This window comes from Phyllostomus discolor, chromosome 12 (assembly GCF_004126475.2).
Source record: "Phyllostomus discolor isolate MPI-MPIP mPhyDis1 chromosome 12, mPhyDis1.pri.v3, whole genome shotgun sequence".
NCBI classification, from domain to species: domain Eukaryota; kingdom Metazoa; phylum Chordata; class Mammalia; order Chiroptera; family Phyllostomidae; genus Phyllostomus; species Phyllostomus discolor.
The window spans coordinates 20,563,141-20,574,864 of NC_040914.2; the positions used below are offsets into that span (position 1 = coordinate 20,563,141).

Genomic DNA, 11,724 nt, shown 5'->3' on the forward strand with positions numbered 1-11,724 from the left:
CTGGACTATCGCGAGACAATACTCACCGCTTCCCGCCCCTCTGTCTTCTGCCATCATGGAAGCGTCCGTGCAGTTTGCCAATCACGTGCTTGGTTAGAGCCCTCCGTAGGCCAGAATTGTGCCCAAGGCACCGCCCCTAATTGTGCTGTCCCGTCTATCCTGTTTCGTCACTTCCTCTCTAGCCCCTGCGCAGTCGATAAGGAAACCCGGACGCTACCGCGGCTTCCTTTTTTTCAGGCGGCCGCGAAGATGGCGGATATTCAGGTATAAGCAGAGGCCCCGCACCGTGATGGCCGGGCCTTTTCCAGGCTTCGGGGGCGTGTCCTGGAGAACGGGACCCCGCGCCCCAGTTTGGGGGTTAATTTCAGGCGCTCTCGATTTCCCGGGGGTGAATTCGGGCAGACGGCGCGTGTCTGCGTTATCTAGATTAGTGCTTCTTAAATCCTGGAGTCTCCGCACTCGGAAGTCGTATATATTATGTAAAAAGTGAATCCTGGGTGGATGTGTTTGTGTTTTGGGGAATAATCCTTGCTGAAAGATGTGTTGGGTGTTTGAGCGATGGTTCTGTGTCTCTGAGCTGTAAGGAGTGAACTGTCCAGGCGATGGGAAGTGTTTTAGAGCGTAAATATTGAAATAACCTGAGACTTAGCATTGAATTTGAATTGGAGGTGAGTTGAATTGGGGGTAAGTTAGAAGTAAGAGCGTTTTGGGAGGTAATTCTGGGGCAGTGGGTCTCGGAGGCCAGCGTTGCAGACGATGGGACCTGGGGGTTTCTGGGAAGCTTTCCAAACCCGGCGGCCGCCTGCTCCAGGCTCACCAGTTTCCTCGTCCCTGCAGACCGAGCGTGCCTACCAAAAGCAGCCCACCATCTTTCAAAATAAGAAGAGGGTCCTGCTTGGAGAAACTGGCAAAGAGAAACTACCGCGATACTACAAGAACATCGGTCTGGGCTTCAAGACGCCCAAGGAGGTACGGGGATCCTCAGAAGAAAAAAGGAGACTCTTGCCTCTGCACGTGTGTCCAAGCTCTTCTAGCCCTGCCCACATCAGAGTGTCTGCTCCAAGGGCTGCTGGGAATTGTAGTTTTTCTCTGGGGGACACCCCCCTCTTTTCAGGAACTACCTGTTTGAGCCTTATTTCTCTTCTTTTCCTTTTAGGCCATTGAGGGCACCTACATTGACAAGAAATGCCCCTTTACTGGTAATGTCTCCATCCGAGGGCGCATCTTGTCTGGTAAGTGGGGCTGCCTGGGGGCCTGGGTTCTGCTTTCTGGGGCTGGGGACACTCAAGACTCCTGCTTCCTGGAGCCCTGGCAGGTGATGTCTGTTTTCACGATGGTCTTCCGATGCGTGCCCTGGGCTGCTGGTGGCTCCCTTTCCCAGGGAGCCTGACCTACGATCTGTCCCCTCCCACAAGGTGTTGTGACCAAGATGAAGATGCAGAGGACCATAGTCATCCGCCGAGACTACCTCCACTACATCCGAAAATACAACCGCTTCGAGAAGCGCCACAAGAACATGTCAGTGCACCTGTCGCCCTGCTTCAGGTGAGCACAGCGGGTCCTGGCAGCCCAGGCCAGCCTCCTGTTCAGCCACAGGGGAGGGGGCCAGCTGCATCAAGTCTGAGTGAGTTGGGACCTGGCATGGGTACTTACAGGGACAGGGACACCCTGGGTAACTGGGGGACGGGGAGGCTGGTGTGAGCGAGCCTTGGGAGCCTCCAGTTCTCTGTAAACTGGAGGTGGCACTTAGATATCTGCCCCGAAGAGGTCCCTGGAAGGGTCAGGGCGTCTGCTATCCCACACCGAGCCCAGTGCCTTGCACAGAGCTGGCGCTTGCCAACAAGGGCACAGCCAGAACTGGACTCGGGAGCTTGGTTGGTGCCTTGGCCTGGTGACCACATAGGAGTTGCTCCCCTGGGGGCTGCTCAGGGCAGCCTCCAGTGTCCCCCCTCCCCTGGCACACCACTGATGCTGCCCCCGCCCACAGAGACGTCCAGATCGGCGACATCGTCACAGTGGGTGAGTGCCGGCCCCTGAGCAAGACTGTGCGCTTCAACGTGCTCAAGGTCACCAAGGCCGCAGGCACCAAGAAGCAGTTCCAGAAGTTCTGAGACCAGGGACCTGCCTGCACCCCCAAACGAAATAAACTTATTTTCTCAGTCACAGGCCGGGTTTCTCTTCTGTCTGTGACCTTACCAGGGAGAGGTGTCGTCTCTGGGAGTTGAGTTAGGTTGATAAGAAAGATCATTTGGGGTTGTTTGTTTGTTTGTTTGTTTACTCTCTGCGTCAGAAGGATGGGAATGGGTTCAAACCTGCCTCTTGCCCTCTGGGGTCTGTGGGCGAAGACAACCTGTATTAAAGATGCTGCACCTCGGTCTCTATTTTGGTCCCTGTCATTTACCTGGCATTGAGCTCCTGTCTTCCCCCACCCCCCAACCCTCCAGTCTCTGGGGAGGAAGTGAGTGAGGGCGGAGGCCCCTGGGTTCTCAGGCCCTTTCTGGCCTCATTGGGGAGAGGGAGGAAGGAGCAGCCACACTCTGGGTGGGGGGTTGTTTGGGGGGCTTCAGGTCACAGCTGCCTGGCTCTGAGCTAAGAGGGCCTTGACGTCATCCTCACCTGTCTTTCTCCCCTGTCAGGAAATTGGGGAGTGGGGTACAGAAGCAAAGCAGGGCTCCCTGCCCAAGTGAGTCCCTTCCCCAAGTGACCACCGTGCCCATTTGCAGCCTCATCTGAGGGGGCAAGTTATTTGCTGGGACTCCTGGTGAATGCATGAGCTCCAGGTCTCAAGGTCTGGAAATTTCCTTTGCCCAAAAGTGCAAGTGAGGAAGCTGTCCTTGAGAGGAAGTTGTACGAAGAGGCCAGGATGAGGCACAGAGTTGTGGGCTGCTCGGAAGTGGGTCGGGAGTCCTTGGAGGTGGGACCGATGGAGAGGGACTGACCAGGCAGGGACCTCGGTGAGGAGGTGGGGCAGCGGGGACAGGGGCAGGCAGGTTTAGGGACAGGTGGCCCCACAGTGCAAATGGGAGGGCTTGGTTGTCGATAACAGCAGGAGGCAACCTGTTAGAAGCAAAAACTAAGCAGGAAAAGGGGCAGGGACCTTGGATGTCATGCCCAGATCAGGTGTAGCTGGACACAGAACAGGGTCAGAGACCACAGATGGGGGTAGACTCAGATCAGAAACAGGAGACAAAGACAGCAGAAGACAGGCCAGGGACTTTTGCATGCAAAGGGAGACCCTCACCCAAGCAGAGGTGCAGACTTGAAGACGGAGGGGCGTGCTGGAGTCTCCCGGCTGGCTTCGCTCCCTCGGGGCCTGGTGCTGCTGGGGTCCCCAGGTCCCTGCCCCCCATGCCTGTACCAGGGACTGCGGCACACCACTAGTACAAGGGTTGGGAGACAGGGCCCTGAGGAGAGGGGAGCCACCTCGGGATCAGCCCGGCAGCTCCTTTTTACCCTGAGAGGGCGGGGGTTCCTGCCAGAGGAAGTGGGGCCACATCAAAGAGGGCAGGAAGGGGCAGGGACAGGTCAGGGGGGGGCACCGCCCGGATTTCAGCCTGCAAAGCGCGCCCCGCCCGGGCTCGAGGGCTAGAGACCCTGCGGGAGGGGGCCTGGGACCTTGAGGGAGCCTAGGCTGCCCCGAGCCCCCCACCCACTGCAGGTGCTTCCGTTCGGGGTGGGGCGCCCTGTTTACAAAAACAACAGCCCAGCTCCCCGGTCTCCTTCCAGCAGTCGTTGGGGCGTCTCCGGGGCACAGCATCGGGTCAGGCTACCCAGTCGTGGGTGGGGTGGGCGCCTCCTGTGCCCTGGGCGCACCTCTGGTGGGCTAGGTGGGTTGCAAAGAGACCTCTGGGTCCCGACAGTTCTCTCCAGTGGAGGGGGTGACTGTACCTGCAACAGCCCGGGGACAGCGACAGACGAGCCCAACACCGAGATCACAACCCGGGTGCTTCTGCCCTCTGCCCTCTGCCCAGAGGCTCTCTTCTTCCTTCCCTCTCTCCCTCTGTGCCTGTCCCCCTGCCTCCCTCTGCCCCCAGACCTGCCCCTCCGAGCCCAGGCACCAGATGCACCCCGCACCTGAGCACCCTACCCAGGCTCCATTGGCCCCCTCCCTTCCTTCCTCCTCAGTCTCTGACGCTCACTAACTTCTCCATTTGGCGATTCCTCTGACCCTCCCAATCCCCCTTCCCTGCTTTATCTCCAAGGACAGGTAAGACCCATTTATGGCATATTTGTGGATTTATTGTATGACTGCTGCACAACGGTGCACAGTGATCTCGGCCTGTGGAGCCCCGGGATGCCAGCGCCAAGAGGGCAGGCAGGGCCGTGCATCCCTGGGAGGAGCGGTAGGCGCTCCCCACACGTGCACTTGAGTGAATGAAGGAATTTGGAGGGTAAATCCCCACGATCTCACTGAATTAGCTTGAGAGAACACGCAGTAAGCAGAAGCAGTGACAAGGGGCAGGAACCTGTGGCCGTGAACAGTGAGACCGCCCGCCCAGGCTCTGTGCTGAAGTCTGGCCCTGCCACTCTTGAGCTGTGTGACATTGGGCAGGTGAGCCCCACCTCCAACCATAGCTCCTCAGTGGCCTCCTCTGTAAAATGGGTTCTTGCCACCCTGCTCGCCCCCCACCCCTGGAGGAACTGTGCTCACGTGTGAGAGTGGGGCTGAACTGGCTCTGCTCGTGGTAGGGAAGTAATCACACCCTAGACCTGAGCCTTCTCAGAGGAGGCTCCGGTGGTCCCCGGTACAGCAGGTCCCCAGCGCCTCTGCTCCTCAGGCAGGCGGCCCCAAGAGGCACCCAGCGCTGTGGAATCTTGGGCATGTTATTGGAAGCCCTGGCAGTAGGTCATGGGATCTTGAGTCTACTTTGGCATGCTTCTGGAATGTTCTGTTGCACGCCTCTTACAGGAGGCCCCAGCAACAGGGAAAACAGCTCAAACAGTTTCGTAGGGCGCCCTGGGTGTAGGAGGGCAGCAGGCACCAGGCCTGGGCTGTGATCACAGGGAGAGTTGGGGGTGTCTTAACGGGGGGGAGGTGCCTGGCCCTGTCTTAGAGGGCCATGGGAGAAGTTCTGCCTCAGCCAGACTGGCCGACCCTGTGGCAGCCCCTTGGAGTCTGGGGAGAGCCGGACCCAGCTGTGCAGACTGAAGGGGAGCAGGCGCCCCCACTTCATGTAACGGGTCCCGAGGGCTGTGGGTGGCTGGGCATGCTGAATCAAAGCAGCTTCTGTGTGTGCACTTCGGTGCTTCCCAGAGCCCATCGCGCCGAAAACTTTGGCGTCCCACGTTGTAGTAGGTCCCAGGTTTATCTCCTGTTATAACCAGAGATCTGCAGATTGTCTCACGGGTTGGTACAGATCAAGCTGCCACGTTCTAACAGGACCCCGATGCCATGCTAGAAGAATTTTAGGGGTGTATGAAACTGGCCAAGGACCTTCCTTGCTGCCTTCGTTCATTCTACTACTGTTTACTGTGCTGGCCGCTGGGACGCAAGAGTGAGGGGGACAGATCCCAGGTCTGGGGTCTCAGAACTGACGACCAATCTGGTGCGACCCTGGGATCTTAACAGAAACCTGGGGTTGGGGGGGTAGTTTAGGGGAACAGGTGCTATTGTTCTGCACTGTGTCAAACCTTTGACTTGCTGAAGCTTCCCTCCTGAGGTAGGCACAATTACCGCCCTTTCATAGCTAAAGAAATCAAGCCTCAGAGACGCCTGCCTGGAAGAGGCAGGATTTGATTTTGCATTCAGATGTGATTGCCGCTTAGGCATCAGTAGGGGGCGCTACAGCATAGGTGCAGAGGGGAGGGGTAGACAGACATCAAGCGGGCGACTGGGGAGTGCAACTCAGATCTGCCTGGGGCCATTTATGGTCCACCACCCCAGGGGCCCCTGAGCAGCTGTGCGGTTTGGTTTAACGCTCTGCTTGAATTGTCTAGGAATTGGAACAAGGGGCCTCAGGTGCTCGTTTCACACGGGGCCCAGCAGATGAGTAACCAGTCCTGCCATGCGCTTTCTATTGCTTTCTATTGGCCCGTTGGGACATGGTGACAGGATCCCAGAGGATCTGTTGGGCATAGACCAGAGATCATTAGCGCAGGACCCTGAGGATACCACGGGAAACAGCCATTGAATGTATAAATGGCCCCTGAAGACACAGCAGGACACCAGGGCATTCCTAGAAGGGCCTCCCAGTGGGCACTGAGGGATCCTGAAAGCTGCTTTTTTCTTTTTTAAGATTTCATTTATATTTCTCTAGAGAGAGGGGAAAGGAGGGAGACAGAGAATGAGAGAAATATCAATGTGCAGTTGCCTCTCCCATGCCCCCAGCCAGGGACCTGGTGCAACCCAGCCATGTGCCCTGACTAGGAAACGAACTGGCGACCCCTTGGTTCCCAGGCTGGTGGTCAATCCACAGAGCCACACCAGCTGGGGCCTTTTTCTTTTTCCTTTCCTTTCCTTTCCTTTCCTTCCCTTCCCTTTCCTTTCCTTTCCTTTCCTTCCCTTTCCTTTCCTTTCCTTTCCTCTCTTTTCCTCTCCTTTCCTTTCCTTTCCTCTCCTTTCCTTTCCTTTCCTTTCTTTTTAATAGCAGGAAGGAGGGAAGTTATGGGGAACATTTCAGATTTCGGGCAAAACCCTGAAGCCATTCTAACTGGAGAGAGAGAAGACGAGAATGGGGCATGGAAAGGCATCCTCCAGGACTGCAGTCGGCTGGATAAGGGTCCCCCAGAGATGTCTCTGCCCTAATCCCCTGAAACCTGCGAATATGAGACATGTGATAGGAGGGATTTTGCTGATGGGATCAAGATCAGGACCTTGAGTTCAGAAGATAATCCCCTGGATCCAGGTGAGATTAAGAGTCTTGTGAGACTCTTACATCATCACAAGAGTCCTTATAAGAGGAAGGTGGGAGGAGGAGTCAGAGAGAGAGATAAGGACGGGGGTGGGGCAGGAGGGGGGTGCGGGTGGAGAGGAGAAAAGATCCCAGTGTTGAAGGTGGAGGGAGGCTGCCACCAGCCATGGAGCAGGTGGTCTCACCCACCTGGAAACGCCCAGAGGATTCTCCCCTGGAGCTGCTGGATGGAACCAGCCCTGTGGACCATTTCAGACTTCTGGTCTCCAGAACTGGAAGATAAGGAGGCAGGGCAGTAAGAAGCTAGGAAAATTCCTTGGTGCTGGGTAGGGAAACAGAGACAGAGAGCTGAACACACTGGCTGAGCAATTTACAACTAGATGCAGAAGCTCCCCTCCCTGGAGATAACATCTAAACCTCAGCTGTATCTCAGCTCCAGGCCCAGAAAAGCAGCAAAACCAGACAGGCTGAGCCAGGACCTACTGCGGTGACAAGAACCCCCTGCCCTCGCGCTGACCAATCAGTGGAGACCAGGACCCTGAAATGAAAGAGCACTCCTGGAAAGCTGATGAATGTTCTACTGAACCCTCCCCTGAGACCTCCCCTGAGATTTCACCTGCAAGAGAGAGAGAAAAACTCAAGACAAAGGACCCAGCGTGCAGGCTCGCTCCCTGGGGAGCAGCTCATGCCAATCCCTCCCCCCTCCTTCCCCCTCAGGCAGCATCTCCTAAACGCTGAGGGTCCCCACAAGGCTTCCAACCAGGGGAGCAGTGGGCAGTAGCGACTCGACCCAGGTTAATCCTCTGAACCTGCTCCCAAGGCCCCTTTTCTCTGACTTCCCAGTGAGCTAAGGCAGCCCCACAACAGTAGGCTCTCCTGTTGTTTCTTCTGTGCTAAGCCCTTCCCTGCTTCACTGTCCCCAACTTTAATAAAGCACCCTCAGATTCACCTTAACTGATGTTATGAAATCTTTCCCACCAAAGACAAGAACCCACACACTGCCGGCTGGCCCAAGGCAGAACAGCTCAGAGCCAGGTTCCCTGTCTGGTAACAATAATATATCTGTATTGTTTTAAGTCACTTTAGCCCTGGCTGGTGTGGCTCAGTGGATTGAATGTCAGCCTGAGAACCAAAGGGTCGCCAGTTCGATTCCCAGTCAGGGCACAGGCTTGGGTTGTGGGCCAGGTCCCCAGTAGGGGGCACGTGAGAGGCAACCACACATTGATGTTTCCCTCCCTGTCTTCCTCCCTCCTTTCCCCTCTCTCTAGAAATAAATAAATTAAATCCCTTTTTAATCTTTTTTTTTATTTTAATCATTGTTCAAGTACAGTTTTCTGCCTTTTACTCCCATTCCAACCCACCCACCCAAAACACAGTTTATTTAATTTTTTAGAGAGAGGGGAAGGGAAGGAGAAAGAGAGGGAGAAAAACATTAGTGTTTGGTTGCCTCTTGCATGCTCCCTACTGGGGACCTGGCCCACAACCCAGGCATGTGCCCTGACTGGGAAGTGAACCTGTGATCCTTTGGTTCCCAGTCCAACACTCAATCCATTGAGCTACACCAGCCAGGGCTATAAATAAAATCTTAAAAGAAAAAGCCACTTAGTTTAGGGTGCTGGACACAGACTCTCAGGCCACTGGACCGTTTTAGTAGGTTCCTAAAGACTTCATGGTAGAGCCAAGAGTCACCCTACTAGGGTCCCAACAGGACTCAAAGGGTTTCAGAGGACACCATGAGGCCATTTGGTGACCTCAAGCCTACATGAGGGCAGGCTGCACCCATTTTAGCAGGACCCCGGGGACTTTCTGAATGCTCAGGGTCCTGGGGGCATGGGGGCAGGAACCCAAGGGCTTGCCCTCAGGGCTGTCCTGCTATTAATGTTAACATCCTCAGCAACAGAACAGAATCCTAGGGGGTGTTTGAAGCATTAGAGGAGGGCCCAGGGCATCCACAGGGGACACGCAGAGCCGTGGAACAGGACCTCGGTGCCCTTTTCCAGTGGGGTCTCAGGTCCCTTATGGTGGGGACCTCCGGAAGGAGGGGACGCAGACTATCTGGATGAGGGGACAGCATCATGGATGGGGCGTGGCAGCGCAGGGTCCTGGGAAATTCAGAAGGTCCTTGGCTGGTGAGGGGATGTTACAGCAGGCCCTGGAGGGTCTGTCTAATTGTTCCTATTTTTTTTCTACTGATTTTTCTGTCTGTCTGTCTGTCTGTCTGTCTCAGTGCTTGGCCATCTGTGTACATCTCTGTAACTGTCTGTTTTATGTGTTTGTTCAGCTATCTTTTAACAAAAATTTTATTTACCTTTAGAGAGAGGGGAAGGAAGGAAGAAAGGGAGGGAAATATCTATGTAAAAGAGACACATGGATCGGTTCCCTCTTGTGTTTTCCCAACTGGGAGCCTGGCCCACAACTGAACCATGTGCCCTGACTGGGAATCAAACTGGCGACCCTTTGGTTCACAGGCCAGCACTCAATCCACTGAGCCACGCCAGCCAGGGCCAGCTATCTCTTTATTTTCCAGTTTCCCATCTATCTGTCTATCTTTCCATCTGTGTATTTATCTGTCTGTCTGCCTAGCAACCTCTCTGTGTCTGTCTACCTGTCTTTCATGGTGAGGTTCAGGATTGCGCAGGGCCTGGTGAGGGAACATAATAGAGGAACCCAGAAATGGAAGGTGGCGGGGAGAGGGGCCGGGGACTGAAGGTCCTTCTATGTCAGTCACTGGTTTTGTGAGGGCTCAGGACTCAGTCAGGTCCCAAGGATGGAGTGACTGACTCCTCCAGGGACATTAGTGGAGGCTTTTAAAGACGTTATCACTGGTCTCATGATATTATCATGAGGGGCTCCTAGGGGACCCTAGGAGCGTGGGGGTGCGGGCCTGAGATTCTCAGAGACCCAGGGGCTGGGTAAGGTCCTCAAAGGGCTCCAGAAGCAGTGTAGCAGGGTTCTGGGAACCTGAGGCCATCTTAATGGGCCATGAGGGCTCAGAGCGGGACAGCAGGGACATGATATTAGGGCTCACGGAGCATTTAGGTGAGTTCTGGGGCATATTAAGGTGGGATATAAGAGGCACCCAGGTGATGCCTTTTTTAGACAGGTTTTATTTACTTATTTTTAGAAAGAGAGGAAGGGAGGGAGAAAGAGAGGGAGAGAAACATCAATGTGTGGTTGTCTCTCATGCACCCCCTATTGGAGATCTGGCTGCAACCCAAGCGTGTGCCCTGACCACGAATCGAACCGATGACCCTTTGGTTCGCAGGCTGGCATTCAATCCACAGAGCCACACCAGTGAGGGTCCAGGGTGATGGTTTTCAAGGAAAAATATAGCAGATTCCTGGAGGGTATTGTCACAGAGCATTGGGCATTTTATATCACAGTCCAAGGGACATTACAGTAGGATCCTAAGGGCTTCTATTTTTTTTTTAAGATGTGAAAAATACTTTATTTATTTTAATCTTCACCAGAGGATATTTTCTCACTGCTTTTTAGAGAGTGAGGAAGGGAGAGAAAGAGAAAGAGAAAGAGACATTGATCAGTTGTCTACTTCTATGTGCCCCAACCAGGGATCGAACCCACAGCCTGGGTATGTACCCTGACCAGGAATCACACTCACAACTTTTCGGCCTAAGGGACAACATTCCGACCAACTTAGCCACACTGGCCGGGGCAGCCGGGGCTGTGGACCTTGACCACAAGAGCCCAGGGACCACTGAAATAGTGTCCCAGAGACGTCACTGGACACCAAAGGATACAGAGGGACAGCTGGGCCCAGCAGGTTCCTGTGGGTATTTTAGGAAAATGCTAAAGCTGCTGTAATTGGACCCAGGGGACAGGAAAGCAGAATCCTTCGGTGTCATGGGCAGCCCCTGGGGGTGGGTCTGTGGCCAGTCTAGCAGGGCCCAGGAAGGGCGGAGATGTCCACTGAGGTTCCTCACTAAATCTACGGTCATACCACCCTGAACTCGCCCAGTCTCGTCTGATCTCGGAATCTAAGCAGGGTCCGGGCCGGTCAGGACTTGGATGGGAGACACAGGTTCCTCACTACATTGAACATTACTTCACCACATGTAGTGGGTGGTTTCCTGTGTCCACCTGGCTGGGCCACATGCAGTGTACACACGTTCGATCAAACATGGCTCCAGATGTTTCCATGAGGGTGTCTTCAGTGAGATGTACATGGAACTCAATCTGGAGAGGCCACAGTTGGTGGCCTGAATAGAAGACAAAATAGACCTCTCTCAAGGAAGAAGGAATTCGGCCAACAGACACCTTTGTTTGTTTGTTTGTTTGTTTGTTTGTTTTAAGATTTTATTTTATTTATTCTAGAGAGAGAGGAGGGAGGGAGAAAGAGAGGGAGAGAAACGTCCATCAGTTGCCTCTTGCATTTGCGCCAACCTTGGGGGAACAAGTCTGCAACCCAGGCATGTGCCCTGACTGGGAATTGAACCAGTGACCCTCTGCTTTGTGGAATGACGTCCAACCAACTGAGCCACACCAGCCAAGGCTTTGTTTGTTTTTTTATTGATTGATTTGAGAGACACATAGAGAGAGAAACATCAACTTGTTGTTCCACTTATGGATGCATTCATTGGTTGATTCTTGTATGTGCCCTGACCAGGGATTGAACCTGCAACCTTGGCGTATCAGGAGAACACTCTAACCGACTGAGCTCCCCAGCTAGGGTCCGCAGACGCCTTTGGCCTTCATGTGCTAGCTCAGCTCTTCCTGGTTCTCCTGCCTGCCTGCCTGCCTTTGCACTTGTCAGCTGCTATTCTTTCCCGAGTCCCCAGCCTGTCCACCACTCCTATCAGATTTTAGACTCAGCAAACCTCCAGAATCATGTCAGCCAATTCGCTGAAGTAAGTCT

At 54.4% G+C, this 11,724-nt stretch overlaps 1 protein-coding gene and 1 non-coding gene across 3 annotated transcripts; both read left to right on the plus strand.

Moving 5' to 3' along the window:
• The first annotated feature begins 131 nt into the window (after nt 1-131).
• On the plus strand, nt 132-2,377 carry RPS11 (ribosomal protein S11). Of its 2 annotated transcripts, XM_036012554.1 has the most exons (6): nt 132-264; nt 838-969; nt 1,157-1,232; nt 1,416-1,545; nt 1,988-2,130; nt 2,268-2,377. In XM_036012554.1, exons 1-5 carry the CDS (start codon nt 250-252, stop codon nt 2,109-2,111), a joined length of 477 nt encoding a protein of 158 aa, XP_035868447.1. In that variant the 5' UTR covers nt 132-249; the 3' UTR covers nt 2,112-2,130; nt 2,268-2,377. The 2 variants fall into 2 exon arrangements, with proteins under 2 accessions (XP_035868447.1, XP_028385334.1); XM_028529533.2 differs by having other exon boundaries at nt 1,988-2,373.
• On the plus strand, nt 1,311-1,358 carry LOC114511781. The gene has a single exon (XR_003685747.1). It is a non-coding gene; the product is annotated as a small nucleolar RNA SNORD35 (small nucleolar RNA).
• Nucleotides 2,378-11,724: the final 9,347 nt, after the last annotated feature.